The sequence below is a fragment of the Physeter macrocephalus genome, chromosome 2 (assembly GCF_002837175.3).
Source record: "Physeter macrocephalus isolate SW-GA chromosome 2, ASM283717v5, whole genome shotgun sequence".
NCBI lineage: Eukaryota > Metazoa > Chordata > Mammalia > Artiodactyla > Physeteridae > Physeter > Physeter macrocephalus.
Genome location: NC_041215.1, coordinates 40,783,984 through 40,802,517, shown reverse-complemented (window position 1 = coordinate 40,802,517; position 18,534 = coordinate 40,783,984). Strand labels below are relative to the sequence as shown.

The 18,534-nt window shown below is 37.4% G+C and overlaps 1 protein-coding gene across 9 annotated transcripts in view; it reads left to right on the top strand.

Moving 5' to 3' along the window:
• The window catches only part of PTPN4 (protein tyrosine phosphatase non-receptor type 4), a 190,166-nt gene that overhangs the window by 17,400 nt on the left and 154,232 nt on the right, over positions 1-18,534 (top strand). For all 9 annotated transcript variants that reach the window (XM_055087461.1, XM_055087462.1, XM_055087463.1 and 6 more), the window contains exon 2: positions 16,708-16,862. In XM_055087461.1, the coding sequence (XP_054943436.1) occupies positions 16,708-16,862 (155 nt within the window). The remainder of the gene's footprint in view (positions 1-16,707; positions 16,863-18,534) is intronic.

Here is an 18,534-nt window from a genome sequence, read left to right as displayed (position 1 = left end):
TTTCTTTCTTTCTTTCTTTCTCTCTCTCTCTCTCTTTCTTTCTTTCCTTTCTTCCTTTCTTTTTTTCTTTCCTTCCCATCTAAAAATGCTCTACACTAAACCCCTAACTAGTAAGAAAATAGCTTTTGCTGAATAAGAGGGGAACACCAAAGCCCAAAAGATGATACCACATATACATGTCTGGCCCTTTTTAGACAAGAAGAAAACAATTTACATTGGCTGTTGGTACTTATGAAGGATTGACTTTATTTTTGGAGTCTCCTATAGAAGAGACTAGATCAGAAATTTAGAAAGTGAAGAGGGAAAGAACTAGCGGCTGCTGAAGTTGTTTCTAGTACTTAGGCAATGAGCTACAGACAGGAGAGACAGCAGTTCTTTGACTCACTAGGACAGTTTGTTTATATCTTTTTTTTAGTATACTGTTTCACTGAGTTATTTAAAGTCTCTTTCCCAACTAGACTGTGAGCTCATTGAGGGCAGAGAGCTAGATGTATATATATTTATATCTCTAGCATCTAGTGTTGTGTCTAGTAACTAGGAGCTGCTGACATGTTTACATGCGTAAACAGGTGTATTGAGGGCCCAGGATTAGGGAACTCTTTAGAGGGTTAGGTCTCTCTCTCTCTCTCTCCCTCTCTCTCTCTCTCTCTCTCTCTCTCTCTCTCTCCTCTCTCTCTCTCTCTCTCTCTCTCTCTCTCTCTCACTCACTCTCACTCTCACTCTCACAAACACACAGTACTTTCAATGCTATAATGTATAAATAGGAAATAATGAAACGTAAAATATTAAGTAACAAAAAAGGAAAAGCCTCAGGTAAATAAATTTGATGCAAGAAATAGTTCACATTAGTCCTGTGTTTATAGTTCGCAATGAATATGGTATTTATTTTGGCATGGTAATTCAGCATTCTTAGAGGTCAGTAGCAGTTGAATAAAGGGTATCAGAGGACATTTGGAAAATGCTGCCTGTATATCAGCGAATCAGTGTGCATGTCCAGTGCTCATGTCTCAGGTGATTGGTTTGTACATGATTAACTGGGATACTTTTTTGCTGTACTATACCATTTGTTAAATAAGAAGCTTCTTGTTTAAGTTATTGTATAATAACTACTATGCAAATGTGTTTGGTATATTAAATACATAGAGAGAAATTTTAGATCAAAAGTATTGCTACATTTGGTTTTTTTTTTTTCCTTCTGCAGGGTAACAGTGTTCTAGCTCATAGTATTTATTTATTTATTTATTTATTTATTTATTTAGGCTGCACTGGGTCTTAGTTGCAGCATGTGGGATCTTAGTTGCGGGATGTGGGCTTTTAGTTGCGCATGTGTGCAGGATCTAGTTCCCTAACCAGGGATCGAACCCAGGCCCCCTGCATTGGGAGCATGGAGTCTTACCCACTGGACACCAGGGGAGTCCCTATAGCTCATAGTTTTAACAGTACGGTCCTAAGAGAATCTGGCCTACTCAGTGTTATATTTCCAAGTTTAGTTCAGAGGGCTGAGGGAGCCTTCACTGAATAAGTGTTATAGCAATAAGCTAAGTTATTCAGTCCAGTACTTACAATACCAACATTTTAATTTATAGTTACATCCAGAGCATCATATAAGAAATTAAGATTGTAGCAAAGCCTATGGTTCATTGGAGAACATCCCATACAAAATGATAATGGTAAGGGATTGTCAGTTATCCTGAAAACTTTTTGTGAGTGGTTAAGTGCTTCATAATTTTGGATAGCAAAGGTTTTGTTTTTATCTGCTTTTTTTAAGTGTGAAAACAGAATTTGAAAGGAATTTCTTTTTACTCTTTCCTCACAACTTTTTATTTTGAAAAATTTCAAGCTTACAGAAGAGTAGCAAGAATAGTATATTGAACACCTATGTACCCTTCATATAGATTCACCAATTGCCAACGGTTTGCTACTTTGCTTTATCTCTCTCTCTTTGTTTATCTATTAAAAATTTCTGAACTATTTGAAGGTTGCAGACATCATGATCATAACACTTTACCTCTAAATGCTTCAGCATGCAAACATGCATCTTCTAGAAATAAACACATTCTCCTGTATAACCACATGATCACACTCAGGGAATTTAACATGGACACAGTACTATAATCTGAAATACATTCCATGTTCAAATTTCTCCAGTTGTCCAAACAAGTACCATAGACATAGATACAGATATAGATATGACTGTTTTTTTTCTGATTCATGATTGGATCAACGACTGCATGTTGCATTGCGTTGTTATGTCTCTTTTAATCTACAGTTGCTTCCCCAGCCTTCTTCTAATCTCCTCTTTCTTCTCCCTTTTTCCTCATCCCCCTCACATTTTTGAAGAATCCAGGCCAGTTGTTTTGTAGAGTGTCCCTCAATTTGGATTTGTCTGATTGTTTTAATTTAATTTTTTCATAATCAGATTCAGGTTAAACATTTTTGGCAGGAATATTACATAGGAGTTGTGTTCTCAATGTGTAACATCATGGTGCCTATTATGACGGTAGTTTTGGTGAGGTTGAATAGGATCATTTGGTTAAGGTGGGATTTGACAGATTTCTCCATTGTAGGGATACCTTTCACCTTTTGAAATTAAGTAATCAGTGGAAAAATACTTTGAGATTATGTGTGTATCTTGTTCCTCAATAAACTTTCACCCAGTGATTTTATCATTCATTGATGATTCTTGCCTAAATCAGTTATGGTAGTTGTAAAATGGCAGTTTTCTATTTGTGTTATTCTGCATTTATCATTTGACATTATTCTACAAAGAAGAGTTTTCCCTTCCCTGACTTAAAAAAATTAGTATCAGTTTAGACCTATGGATTTTTGTCTTATTCAGAGTATTATCTATTCTTGTTAGTATTTATCTTAAAACTTAAGTCATCTCATTTAACTGGTGGGAGCCCCTTTTAACTGCCTCTCATGTTTTTTTATTTGTTCCCATCAGATTTTGAGGACTTCTTTACTTACCGGCACAAGAGATTTAGCCTGACCTTGTATCTTCTCTGCCCCAGCTCTGGAATCAGCCTTTTCTCCCAAGAAGTCCTGGTTTCTTTTAGTGTGTAGTAGTATATAGGGCATTATGTATGTTCAGTGTTATTGGACTATTGCTTCTAGGTTCTAATAGTGGACAGAGATAGCAAATATATATAAATTTTAATTTTTTTGAAAAAAATTTTATTTGAAGTATAACTGGTTTACAATATTGTGTTAGTTTCAGTCGTACAGTGTAATAGGGATTTGGTATATTTGCAGATTATACTCCATTATAGGTTATTACAAGATGAGTATAATTCTCTGTGCTATACAGTATATCCTTGTTGCTTATCTATTTATATACAGTAGTTGGTATCTCTTAATCCCATATCCCTCATCACTGAGTATATTAGCTGTGGGTTTGTCATAAATAGCCTTTATTATGTTGAGGTATGTTCCCTCTCTACCAACTTAGATTAGTTTTTATCATGAATGGATGTTGAATTTTGTCATTTGCTCTTTCAGTGTTTGTTGAGATGATCATGTGATTTTTTTCCCCTTCCTTTTGTTAATGTGGTGTATTACATTGATTAATTTGTAGATATTGAACTATCCTTGCATCCCTGGAATGAGTCCCACTTGATTGTGGTGTGTGATCCTTTTTATGTATTGTTGATTTCAGTTTGCTAATATTTTGTTAAGGATTTTTGCATCTGTGTTCACCAGACTTACTGACCTGTAATTTTCTTTTTTTGTAGTGTCTTTGTCTGGATTTGTTATTAGCGTAATGGTATCCTCATGGAATGAATTTGGGAGGGAGTATTCCCTCCACTTCAGTTTTTTGGAATATTTTGAGATGAATAGTTATTAGCTGTTCTTATGTTTGGTAGAATTCCTCTCTGAAGCCATTCAGTCCTGGACTTTTGTTTGCTGGGAGTTTTTAAATTACTAATTCAGTTTCACTACTAGTGATTGGTATGTTTGGATTGGTTCAGTCTTGGAAGATTGTATGTTTCTAGAAATTTATCCATTTCTTCTAGGTTGTCCAATTTGTTGGCATGTAAATGTTTGTAGTATTTTATTATGGTTTTTTTGTATCTCTGAGATCAGATGTAATTTTTCCTCTTTCATTTCTTATTTTATTTAGGCTCTCTTTTCTTGATGAGCCTGTCTAAAGGCTTATCAATTTTGTTTATCTTTTCAAAAATTCAGCTCTTGGTTTCATTGATGTTTTCTATTGTTTTTTGTTTTGGTCTCCATTTATTTATTTCCTGTGATCTTTATTATTTCCTTCCTTCTGTTGTTTTTCGACTTTGTTTGTTCTTTTTCTTATTCCTTTAAATGGTAAGTTCGGTTGTTTATTTGAGATTTTTTTGTTTTGTTTCCTGAGGTAGGCCTGTATCACTCTAAACTTCCTTCTTAGAACTGCTTTTGCTGTGTCCCATAGATTTTCGAAAGTTGTGTTTTTATTTTCATTTGTCTCCAAATATTTTCTGGTTTCCTCTTTCACTTCTTCATTGACCCAGTGGTTTTTTAATAGCATGTGTTTAGTGTCCACGTGTTTGTGTTTTCCCATTTTCCTGCCCTGTAATTGGTTTGTAGTTTCATACCGTTTTGGTCAGAAAAAATGCATGCTATAATTTCTGTCCTCTTAAATTTGTTGAGACTTGTTTTGTGGCCTAGCATGTGATCTATCCTGGAGAATGTTTCATGTGCACTTGAAAATAATGTATATTCTGCTGTTTTCAGATGGAATGTCCTATAGATATCTATTAAGTCCAACTGGTCTAATGTGTCGTTTAAGACCACTGTTTCTTTACTAATTTTCTGTCTGGATGATCTGTCCATTGATGCAAGTTGGGTGTTAAAGTCCCCTACTGTTATTGTATTATTGTCACTTTCTCCCTTTATGTCTGTTAATATTTGCTTTATACATTTAGGTGCTCCTATGTCAGTGCGTATATGTTAATGAATGTTATATTCTCCTGTGTTGATTTCTTTATCGTTATGTATTGCCCTTCTTCATCTTTTGTTATAGACTGTTTTAAAGTGTAGTTTCGCCAGCTTTCTTTTCATTTCCATTTTCTTGGAATACCTTTTTCCATCCCCTCACTTTCAGTCGTTAGCTCTGAAGTGAGTCTCTTGTAAGCAGCATATAGATGGGTCATTTAAATCTAATCAGCCACTTCATGTCTTTTGATTGGAGCTATTTATTTATTTATTTATTTATTTATGGCTATGTTGGGTCTTCGTTGCTGAGTGCGGGCTTTCTCTAGTTGCCGCGAGCAGGGGCTGCTCTTCGTTGCAGTGCATGGGCTTCTCATTGCAGTGGCTTCTCGTTGCGGAGCACAGGCTCTAGGTGCGTGGGCTTCAGTAGTTGTGGCACGTGGGCTCAGTAGTTGTGGCTCGCGGGCTGTAGAGCGCAGGCTCAGTAGTTGTGGCTCATGGGCTTCGTTGCTCTGCAGCATGTGGGATCTTCCTGGACCAGGGCTCGAACCTGTGTCCCCTGCATTGGCAGGCAGATTCTTAACCACTGTGCGACCAGGGAAGTCCTTGATTGGAGCTTTATTCTACTGACATTTAAAGTGATTATTGATCAATAACTACTTACTGACATTTGTTTACTTGTTTTCTGCCTGTTCTTGTAGTTATTTTCTGTTCTTCTTTTAGTTTCTTCCCTTGTGGTTCAATGATTTTATTTAGTGGTATACTTGTGTTCCTTTCACTCTGTTTTTCTGTATCTATCGTAGGTTTTTGAATTATGGTTACCATGGGATTCATATATGTTGACCTATAACTATATCTACTTATTTTAAACTGATAGTCATTTAAATTCAAACACATTGTAGAAGATCTACATTTTTTACTCCCTTTCCCCACATTTTGTGTTTTTTGATGTCATATTTTACATCTTCGTGTTTATCCCTGAACGGTTCATTGTAGTTATGGTTGATTTTATAATTTTTTGTCTTTTAATTTTCATACCAGCTTATTTAAGTGCTTGATCCACATCCTTTACTAAATATTTGGCTTTTCTAGTGGGGTTTCTCCTTTCCTATAAATTCTTCTTGCTGTAGCCTTTTCTTTTCTACTTAGAGAAGGCCTTTTACCGCTTCTTTTAGGGTCAGTTTAGTATTGATGAGTTCTTTTAGTTTTTGCTTGTCTGAGAAGTTCGTTATCTCTTCTTCAATTCTGAATGATAATCTGGCTGAGTAGAATATCCTAAGTTGTAGGTTTTCCCCTTTCTGCACTTTAAATATATCATGCTACTCCCTTCTGGCCTGCAAAATTTCTGCAGAAAAATCAGCTGATAACCTTGTGGGGGTTCCCTTGTATGTGACTCTGTTTTTTTCTTGCTGCCTTTAGAATTCTCTCTTTATCTTTAACTTTTGCCATTTTACTATGCTATGTCTTGGTATGGGTCTTTTTTTTTTTTTTTTTTTTTTTTTTTTTTTTTTTTTTGCGGTACACAGGCCTCTCGTTGTGACCTCTCCCATTGCGGAGCACAGGCTCCAGATGCGCAGGCTCAGAGGCCATGGCTCACGGGCCTAGCCGCTCCGTGGCATGTGGGGTCTTCCCCGACCGGGGCACGAACCCATATCCCCTGCATCAGCAAGCGGACTCTCAACCACTGCGCCACCAGGGAAGCCCTTGGGATGGGTCTCTTTGCGTTTATCTTGTTTGGGACTCTGTGCTTCCTGTACCTGGATATCTGTTTCCTTCTTCAGATTCAGGAATTTTTCAACCATAATTTCATCAAATAGTTTTCAACCCTTTTTTCTCTCTTCTCCTTTGGGACCCCTATAATGTGAATAGTATATGCTTGATGTTATTTTTAGAAGTCCCTTAAACTGCCCTCATTTTTTAAAAGATTGTTTTTGTTTTTGCTACTCTGATTGGGTGATTTCCATTATTCTGTCTTTCAGAATGCTTATGCATTCTTCTGTATCACCCAGTCTGCTGTTAATTCCTCTAGTGTGTTTTTCATTTCATTTATTATATTCTTCAGCTCTGATTCTTCTTTATATTTTCTAGTTCCTTGTAAAATTTCTCACTGTCTTCATCTATTCTTTTCAGGCAGCATTTTTACTATGAATGCTTTGAACTCTTTATCTGATAAGTTATTTCTCTCTCTTTCATTAGGTTTTTTTACAGGTTTTTTTTTGTTGTTCTTTCATTTGAAACAAATTTCTCTGTCTTCTCATTTTGGTTAACTTTCTCTGTCTATGAAATCAGGTGAAACACATTATCTGTCGCAGTCTTGAAGGAGTAGACCTGTGTGGGAGTGTCCCTATATAGCCTGCAGACACTCAGTGGCTTTGGTAGGAGAGCTGGATCTGAAGTGAGCACGGGTCACACCTCAGGGTGGACTTGCAGCTGTCACCTTGGAAGGAGGTGGGGCTAGAGATGGAGGTGCTGGAGCTAGAGCCAGGTTTGAGCCAGAGCTTCTGCTCTCAGTGGTTGTCACCTCCCTGTTTGGCACGGGGTCAGCTCCCAACATGCTGGAGCAGAAGCCCTGAAGTTTGGGTGCAAGGTGGTTCTGTTCCCTTTCAGTGTGAGCTCTCTCCCCTCTTAGCAGTGGCACGTTTGCCCCAGAGAGGAACAGCCCTGGAGCAAGAGGGGCTGGTGCAGGCCAGGGCTGTGCCAGGGTGGTCCCAGTGTGCCAGTCAGAGCTCAAGACAGTTCCCCGTCTGATGTCTCTGTTAGTAGCAGCAGTGGCCTCACCCTCCCTATTCAGATGCAGTGTCTTGTGCAAGCCACTCTGTCCCCTGCTGGGTGTGTACTGCCCTTAGCAGTGGCAGCCCTCACACCACTGCTGGAGCTGGAAGGGCTGGAGCAGGTGCTTGGTGTGGGTTGGGGCATGCCCTGGGCTGGTCAAGAGAAACTTTCCGGAGCCCTGGGTGGTTTCAGTCTTCTTCCTCCACCTTGTTCCTGGGAGTCAGTAAGCGTGTGTATGCTTTTCACAAATGGAGTCTTGATTTCTTACAGACCTCCTGTAAGTCCCACTGGTTTTCACACCAGCTAAGTGGTGTTGGACCCCAGGGTTGGAGTGCCCAATGTGTGGTTCAAATAGCTCACTCCTCAGGGAGGATCTCCAAGCCTATAATCTCTCTCTTCTGTGTCCCCCTCCTAGGGTTGTGGGTCCTAACCTGATTGCTTCTCCTCCCTTCCTACACAAGTCCACTTGGATCTTTCTTTACAGCCTCGTGGTAGAAGTCTTTTTGCCAGTCTCATTTGCTTTTAGTGGGAATTGTTCCACATGTAGGTGTGTTTTTGATGCGTTCATGTGGGGGAGTTATGCTCAGCACTCAAGAGTCGTGGTACTCTATCTCCTCCCACAGGATGTTTTTTCATCTGTATCTTCTTTAATTTCTTTGCCTCAGTGTTTTGTAGTTTTCACTATATAAATCTTTTGCCTCCTTAGTCAAATTCATTTCTAAGTATTTTATTATTTTTGGTTTTATTGTAAGTGGATTTATTTTCTTACATTCCTTTTTGGATTATTAATTGCTAGTGTATGGAAATCCACCTAATTTTTTGAGTTAAGTTTGTATTCTCCAACTTTGCTGAATTTGTGTCTTAGTTCCAACCAGACCGATTTTAATAGTTATTCTAGCTCTCTGTTGTTACTATTCTTGTAGTATATCTTTTTACATTCTTTTACTTTCAATTTGTTTGTGTCTTTGAATCTGAAATGTGTCTTTTGTAGAGAGCAGATAAATGGAGCACGGTTTAAAAAAGGATCTATTCTGCCAATCTGTGTGTTTTGATTTGAGTTTTTAGTCCATTTATATTTAATGTTGTTATTGGTAACATAGTGCCGTTTTGCTAGTTTTCTTATGCCTTTTGTTCCATTTTTCTCTATTCCTCCGTCTTAGCCTTCTTTTATTTTAACTGGATATGTTCTAGCCTGTCATTTTAATTCTGTTGTTTATTTTTACTTTATTTTGAGTTTATTTCTTAGAATAGTTGTCCCTCTGTGTCTGTGGGAGATTTGTTCCAGGAGCCTCTGCAGATGCTGAAATCTATGGATGTTCAAGTCCTTTACTGTTGGGGTTCCACATCTGTGGATATGGAGAGCCAGCTGTATATTTCTTGAAACATATTCACATATAAGTGGACCTGCACGGTTCAGGCCCATGTTGTTAAGGGTCAACTGTTGTTTCTCTGGGGATTTACTTATAACCATGTAGTTGGGGATAATAGAAGTTTAATTTCAACATCACATAGAAACTGCTCCTGTACGGTTCACTTTTCCTTCTCCTTCTTTTGTACTATTGTCATACAAATTACATCTTTATACAGTATAAGCCCGTCAACACAGTGCTATAAATATTGCTTTATGCAGTTGTCTTTTAAGTGCCATAGATTAAAAAAGAGTTACAAGTACAAAATAAATTTATACTGTTGTTTATATTTAGCCATATAGTTACCCTTACTGGTAGTCTTTATTTCTTCTTATGGATTTTAGTTACTATCTAATATACTTTCATTTCATCTTTAATTTTTTTTCTAATATAGATATGCTAGTGACAAATTCTTTTTGTTTATCTTGGACTATCTTTTTTTTTTTTTTTTTTTTTATTAGATATTGTCTATTAATATAATTGAGGATCTCTTGTAGGTGATGAGTCACTCTTCCCTTGCTGCTTTCAAGATTTTCTTTTTCTTTGGTTTCTAACAGTTTGACTACTATGTGTCTAGATGTGGATCTCTTTGAGTTTATCTTTTTGGAAGTTATTTGGTTTCTCAGATGTGATTTTTTTTTTTAAGTCAAATTTGGAAACTTATATGTCATTATTTCTTCAAATATTCTCTCTGCCCCCTTTTCTGTTGACTTTCTGAAACTTCCATTATGAATATGTTGATATGCTTGATGGTGTCTTTCAGGTCTCAGGCTGTTCTCATTTTTCCTCTTTCTTTGTTCTTTCTGTTCCTCAAACTTTATATTCTCAATTGACTTATCTTTTTTAAAATTTTTTTTAAAAAATATTTATTTATTTGTTTATTTGGCTGCGCCAGGTCTTAGTTGCGGCACTCAGGATCTTCATTGCCGCATGCGGGATCTTCGTTGCGGCATGCGGGATATTTTAGTTGCAGCATGTGGGATCTTCCGTTGCGACATGCGGGATCCTTAGTTGTGGCATGTAGGCTCTTTTAGTTGTGGCATGCAAACTCTTAGTTGTGGCATGTGGGATCTAGTTCCCTGACCAGGGATTGAACCTGGGCCCCTGCCTTGGGAGCACAGAGCCTTAGCCACTGGACCAGTAGGGAAGTCCTTCAATTGACTTATCTTCAAGTTTGCTAAGTCTTTATTATATTAGCTCAAATCTCTTAAGCCCTTCTATTTTATTTTTTTTAATTATTATTATTTTTATGATCATTTTTATAGATTATAATTCTGTTTTGAAGTATTTTATATTTTAATCCATTTTCTCTGTTCTCCCTCTATTGTCTTTAATATGTAATCATAATTATTTTGAAGCCCTCACAGACCAAGACCAATATGTAGATCCCTTATAAGTCTGTGTATTTTTGTCGACTGCTTTGTCTCTTGATTATTATTATTATTTTTTTGCGGTACACGGGCCTCTCACTGTTGTGGCCTCTCCTGTTGAGGGGCACAGGCTCCGGACGCGCAGGCTCAGCAGCCATGGCTCACGGGCCCAGCCGCTCTGCGGCATGTGGGATCTTCCCAGACTGGGGCACAAACCCGTGTCCCCTGCATTGGCAGGTGGACTCTCAACCACTGTGCCACCAGGGAAGCCCAAGCCCTTCTATTTTAAATTTCAATTATTTTACTTTTTAATTACAGAATTCTGAATTGCTTGTTTAAAAAGTAATTTCTGTGTTTTTATTTATATTCTCCATTTGGTGTGATATTGTTCTCAGCTTTCTTTTGGTTCTGTAGTTGCGGTTTATTTTATTTAACATATTTATAACCCTTGATTTTTGTTAAGTTCATTGTGTGAGCTTCCTCAGGGACAGTTTCTATTGAACTCCCTTTTTTTTCCTCTTTCTCTCCTGTATGTGGGTCATTCTATCGTGCTTTTTTCTTTGTTTTGTATTTACATTTTTGGAATTTTGCATGTTGAATTCTGTACTTTTAAAATAATGTTTTATCAACTCTAGAAATCAGATTCCTTCCTCCCTGGTCTTTTATTGTTGCTCTTTTTGTTTTTGTTACTGTTTGTTTATTTAGTGTTGCTTTGATTATTTAGTTTGTTTAGTGGCCTTCCTGAACTAATTTTATAAAATCTGTATGTCATTGTGTTGCTGCACTGTTTTTGCTCAGTTAACTTAGTAGTCAGCTAATGAATGGACAGATTTTCTTACATACCTTGAACCACTAAGTTTTCCAACCTTTGCTGACGTGGCTTTCAAGGCTTTACAGCCCTGCTTTAGCCTTCACATCTTGTTTTTGCAAGCTTCAAGGTTATCAAAAAGTGAGAGATTCGGGCTTTTTCAGCTGTTTCCTGGGCATGTGCATAGTTCTCACATGCTGATGGCCTTCTGGATTCCCAGGCATCTGTTGGAGCTTCTCAAAACCCTTTGTGAACATCCCACTCCCCCGGTTTTGGGGGTTTGTTTTTGGTCATCCTCTTTCTCATCCCAGCTGTACTTAGATCAGTGCCTGGCACAGACAACAAATTTTTGTTGTATGACTGGATGAATATATGAATGAATATACTGGTAATCTACTTAGAAATTATTCTTAGTGTTTTTTAATGGAAAAGATATTTTTCACATACATGAGTGTAAAACTCAGTTTATTCTTCTAAGTTTTTTTTTTTTTTCAAGAATTTTTTTTAAAATTTAAAAATTACTTAAATGCTGGAGAGGGTGTGGAGAAAAGGGAACCCTCTTACACTGTTGGTAGGAATGTAAATTGGTGCAGCCACTATGGAGAACAGTATGGAGGTACCTTAAAAAACTAAAAATAGAATTACCATATGATCCAGCAGTCACACTCCTGGGCATATATCTAGAGAAAACTGTAATTTGAAAAGATATATGCACCCTAGTGTTCATAGCAGCACTATTTACAATAGTCAAGACATGGAAGCAACCTAAGTGTCCATCAACAGATGAATGGATAAAGAAGTGGTATATATATACACAATGAAATATTAGTCAGCCATAAAAAAGAATGAAATATTGCCGTTTGTAGCAACATGGATGGACCTAGAGATTATCATACAAAGTGAAGTAAGTCAGAGAAACACAAATAATATATCACTCATATTTGCAGTCTAAAAAAATAATACAAATCAACTTATTTACAAAATGGAAACAGCTTCACAGACATAGAAAACTAACTTATGGTTACCAAGGGGGAAGGTGGGGGAGGAATAAATTAGGAGTTTGAGATTAGCAGATACAAACTAATATATATAGGATAGATAAACAACAAGGATTTACTGTATAGCACAGGGAACTATATGCAGTATCTTGAAATAACCTTTAGTGGAAAAGACTCTGAAGCTGTACACTTGAAACTAATACATTACGATAAATCAACTGTAGATAAATAAAATTTTTAAAAATTTAAAGATTACTATTTGATGAATTTAGTTTTTCCTCAGTGGTTAGAGGTTAACATCAAACCAGATAATCAAATAAAATTATTTAAAGCTCTCAGCTGAGTCTAAATTAAAAAGGTTTTATTGTAAATAATAGGATACCAACATCTTGTGACAGTCCATATTTGAGAGTATTAAATATTTAGAACAGATAGTGCATTTCTGTAATTGGGCTGAACAATGCAGTTTTCTCCATTCTTTTAAAGTTAATTTACAGCTCAAGACAACACACATTTATTTTCTCCCAGTTTTTGTGGGTTAGGTGTATGAGCACAGCTTGGTTGGAGCTGACAAAGTTGCAAGCTAGGTGTCGACTGGACTGCGGCAGCTTGGGAAGTTGAGGTCTTCAGTCCCTTGTTGACTGTCAGCCCACAGAGGCCCTGTGCTTCCTTGCCACATGGCCCTGTCACGGGCCCTCTTGCTGCATGACAGATAATGTCTTTAAAGCCTGCAGCAGAATTGCTTTCACTTCAGGAAAGGCCCAGTCTTCATTTTAAGGGCTTTCACTTGGTTAAGTCTGAGTTCTGATCTATATTATTTTCTTTTTATGTCTAAAGAACTTCTTTTAACATATCTTGGAAAGGTCCACTGACAACAGGTTCCCTCTATTTTTAAACTTTTGTTTGAGAAAGTATTCCTCTTTCTCTTTTGAAAGATAATGTTGCAGGGTACAGAATTGTAGGTTGAGGGGTTTTTTCCTCAGCATTTTAAGTATCTCACCCCACTCTCTTCTTGCTTGCTTGGTTAAGAAGTCAGATGTAATTCTTATATTTGTTCTTCTATAGATAAGGTGTTTTTTCCTCTGTCTTCTTTATCTTTGATTTTCTGTAGTTTTAAAGGATACGGCTAAGTATAGGGTTTTTGATCTTGGGTTTAGTTCTCTTGGGGGTTTTGTTTGTGTTTTTTTCTCTCTTCTTGCTGTTGGTGGAATGTAAATTGGTGCAGCCACTATGGAGAACAGTGTGGAGGTCCCTTAAAGAACTAAATATAGGGCTTCCCTGGTGGCGCAGTGGTTGAGAGTCCGCCTGCCCATGCAGGGGACATGGGTTCGTGCCCCGGTCAGAGAAGATCCCACGTGCCATGGAGCAGCTGGGCCCGTGAGCCATGGCCGCTGAGCCTGCGCGTCCGGAGCCTGTGTTCCGCAACGGGAGAGGCCACAGCAGTGAGAGGCCCGTGTACTGCAAAAAAAAAAAAAAAAAAAAGAACCAAAAATAGAACTACCATATGATCCAGCAGTCCCACTCCTGGGCATATATCTATGCCCAGTATATCTATTGGAGGCTGCACCAGTTTACATTCTTCTTACAGGTATGTTACATCATTTGTATTTGTCCCACAGTCCTTGGGTATTCTGTTTTGGTCTTTTCAGTCTTTGTTCTTTTTGCTTTTGGTTTTTGGGAATTTTAATTGACACATCCTCTAGCTCATAGAGTCTGTCTACTAATAAGCCCACGAAAGGCATTTTTCATATGTGTTGCAGTGTTTTTTACCTGTAATGTTCCTTTTTAGTTCTTTCTTAGGATTTTCTTCTCTTTGCTTCCATCATCTATTCTTGAATTCTGCCTATTATAGCGTTTAGCATATTATTAATCATAGTTTTAAAAAATTCCCTGTGTGGTCATTCCAACACACCTTCCTGTCTGGTTCTGATGCTTGCCCTGTTTCTTCACATTGTGGGGTTTTTTCCCCTTTTGGTATACCTTATAAAATTTTCTCGATAGGCAGACATTATATATATTGGTCAGAGGAACTTCAGTAAATAGGCCTTTAGTATTGGGGGGGAAAGGAAGCATTCTGTAGTCTTGTGGTTAGGTTTCAGTATTTTAGTGAGTGTAGGCCTCTGGACTATGAACTACACAAATATTTCTCAGTTTTTTCTCTCCCCTTATAGGGGGACAAGATGGCTAGTGTGGGCTGGACTTGGGTATTTCCCTTCTCCCTCTAGAAGGCTAGAGTCAGCTGGAATTGAGTGTTTTCCTTGCCCCATGTCAGTTAGGTTTTGGTTAACTAGTTTCTCCTAAGTACAGCCCTTGATAAGAAGAGCAGAGTGCTCTGGTGTACAATTGACCCTTGAACAACCTGGGGGTTCAGGGTGCTGACCCCACACAGAGTTGAAAAATCATGTAGAGTCGTCCCATGGCATCCATAGGGGATTGTTTCCAAGACCTACTTCAGATAGCAAAATCCACCAGTGCTCAGTCTCATAATCAGTCCTCTTTATCCATGGATTCAACCAACTGTGAATCATGAAGTACTGTATTTATTGAAAAGAAACCACGTATAAGTGGACCCGTGCAGTTCAAACCTGTGTTGTTCAAAGGTCAACTGTATTTCATTATGGTCTTGTGTCCCCCCCACCTCCACCATGCTGCCCCTTGTTGGGAGTTCGGGTATTTTTCTCTGATATTTACTGTGGGAATCTGACAGAGCTACTGGAGGTCAATCTCACAATATTGTGTGAGTCCTTCTCTGACTGGTCCCCTGGAGTTTTTAAAAAACTCCTGGAGTTGTCCACATTGAGCTTCCAGCAAGTCATCAGTTGGATTCAGGCTTTCCTACTAATGTACTGGTTTCTGTGGCAGTTTCAAGTAGAGACTTGAAGTCTCTACTTCCGTAAGCTGTGACTCTTTGTCTTCACCTATCTCTCCAATCTTTGGGACAGAAGTTTGCCCTGTGTCCTCTCTTATGGATCCAAGAAAGGTTGCTGATTTTCCAGTCTGTTCTGCTTTTTTTTACTTGTTAGGACGGACTGGGGACTTCCTGAGCTCTTTACATGTGGAACTGGAAACTGCCAATCACTGTCTTTTAATTGGTGAATTTTACTTGGCTAGCCCCTCTCTGTCAACATGCCAAAGCTATTTTCCTCTATACAATTTTTATACGTATGTAACTTTGACATTTACTTTTAGCTTGAATCCTTTTGACATGAACAGGACGATGTCAACTGCAGTTACTGAATACCATGTATTTGAATTGCTATTTCTTTTTATTATTAATTTTTACTTATTAAATTCCTTAGTACTTATTGCTTACTTATATTTTAAAATTCTATATAGTTGTGTTTGTAGTGTAGTTTGTTTCCTTTATCCAGTTGTCTTTTATTATTTTCATTTTTAAAAAAATATTTATTTATTTGGTTGTGGTGGGCGGGCTCCTTGGTTGTGGCATGCGAACTCTTAGTTGTGGCATGCATGTGGGATCTAGTTCCTGGACCAGGGATTGAACCAAGGCCACCTGCACTGAGAGCGCGGAGTCTTGACCACTGCGCCACCAGGAGAGTCCCCCAGTTGTCTTTTAGAGGGAAGTTTTATGGATTTTAAACTTCGAATTTTTGAATGTCTGAAAATGTCTGTAACTTTATTCTTTCACATGAATGCTAACATGGGGGGAACATAATTCTGTTTCAAATAATTTGCTTTCAGAACTTCAAAGTTACATCTTCATTGTCTTTTAACGTCAATTGTTGCTGAAAATGATGTGATACCTGTTTTTTTTTTTTTTTAATAGGCAGTCTTTGTTCCCTCTTAGGTTAAAAAATTGAGAAACAAAGATCTGTAGTCTTAAGTTTTCTATTTTGTTTTTGTTTTCCTAAGAATAGTTGTATTAGAATTAGTTTTCATTTGAGGATAGTTAAAATGAAAGGGTATTGTTATATTAAAAAAAAAATCCCAACTAATAAACTCCCATGTTTCCCCCAGATCTTAAGCTTGAATAAAAGGAAAGCCCCTTGCGAGGTGAATAACCTTCCCTCCTGTTGCCATCCTCCAGTGTCTTTTTAATGCTTGCATCAATGAGTAATGCCCAGCTTCCTGAGGTAGCATATTTTCCTTCCTCCTTTTTGGCTGCTCCTAAATTTATATATTTTGAATTGGAATATGGCTACCTCAGCAATTTGTGTATTGTCTTCTTAATGGACAGTTCAAAACAAAGCTCCTCTTCCAGGCAATTGTAATTTTAGTTTACATGATGAACTGTATATGATATCTTCTTTTATACCTACAATTCCTATCCAGGTGTTTCAAAATTTGTAACTGCTTTTTACCTAAGGTTAATTGAAAAATATGTAATAACTTTGTACCTTTTTATATAAATAATTTGTATCTTCAACTGTCCCTTTATTTAGTTAATTTTTTTTTTTTCGACTTAGACCTTGTGTGGACAGTAATGACCTCACGTTTCCGATTGCCTGCTGGCAGAACCTACAATGTACGAGCATCAGAGTTGGCCCGAGATAGACTGCATACAGAGGTGGTTTGCAACATCCTTCTTCTGGATAACACTGTACAGGCTTTCAAAGTTAATGTAAGTATTTTATGTCTTTTTTCATTTTAATAATCTGGTTATAAATCTGAATTTAGATTAAATTTTAAAACTAAAATTGTTTAATCGTAGTACAGTTTGAAAAGCCTTCTTCAAAAAGGAAAGTCTTGTTAGTTTGGTTTTGTAACTATCAAATACACATTCTAATTCAAGGTCTTTTAAGGGGTTGACAAACCAGCAGCTCATTATTAGTGGAGCAGGTCAATAGTAGGTAGGTGGTTTTTATAAATGTGCTTGAGGGTGCCGGAAAGGAATTTTGTTCTCATAAATAATTTATACATTCCCATTGTGATTTTGTTCTTCTGTCTGTGAAGAAAATTTTTGCTAAACAAAGATAAATAGCAGCCCTGATCTTATCTGAGCCTTATCTGAAACATTTATTCAACAAATGTTTGTTCATCCTACCTGTGTCCAGCTTTATTTGCTCAACATTGTGAGTTTCACCTGTGTGGTGTGTTAGCAGTAGTTGGTTCATTTTCATTGCTGTGTAGTACTCTCTTGTATGAGTACACCACAGTTTACTTATCCATTTATTTATCTCCATTTATTTGTCCAGTTTATCATTTGTGTATATTTGGATCGTTTCCACCCTGGGCTCTTATCAGTAATGTTGCTGTGAACATGTCTTGATATATGCAAAGACATTCCTCTTTTTTATTTAAATGATTCCACACCTACAGAAAGGGGAGAGACCAGTGTCATGAATACCCACCTACCCTTTTCCTAGATTGACCTGTTGTTAACATTTTGCTCATTTCCTTTATCTTTCTTTTTCTCTGTGTGTGTTTTCTGACCCTCTGAAAGTAGGTGGTACACTTCACCTGTGTTTCAGCAGCCTCAGGATCTCATAAATTACAGCTATATCATTATCACACCCCAAAATTTAATATTATGAAAATAATAGTATCTAATATATAGTCCATATTGAAACTGGAATTCCTCATTCTGCATTTCCACATCTCCAGGATAACACCTTCATCTATTTCCTGCTGTGTTACGCAGGTGTTTCTAGACTTTGAAATCTTTAAGTAGTATAGAATATTGATCTTCTGAAATCCTGCCTTTTGTGACGACATGGATGGACCTTGGCCTCATGCTAAGTGAAATAAGTCAGAGAAAGACAAATACAGTATGATTTCACTCATATGTGGACTCTAGAAAAGCTGAACTCAGAATGGTGGCTGGCAGGGGCTGAGGGATGGGGGAAATGGGGAGATGTTGGTCAAGGGGACAGACTTCCAGTTACAAGATGAATAAGTTCTAGGGGCTAATGCACAGCATGGTGACTAATGTCAACTGTACTGTGCTCTTTACTTGGAAGTTGCTAAGAGACTAAATCTTAGGTGTTCTCACCACACATTATGTTTATGCTGTATTTCCCATCTAGCATAATTTTCCTGTTGGGCACTTTCGTTGATAATAGTATTGTATTTTTCAATGTGGAAGTCAATGTGCTATTTAATTACTCTTATAGGAAGACATATTAGCATATTTATTTTATTTTTGTTTATACTTAGATCTTTTAATATATATTGATATATTTATTGATTTTTTAAATGCTTTATTATTTATTTATTTAATTTATTTTTGGCTGCGTCGGGTCTTAGTTGCTGGCACATGGGATCTTTGTTGAGGCATGTGGGATCTTTTATTG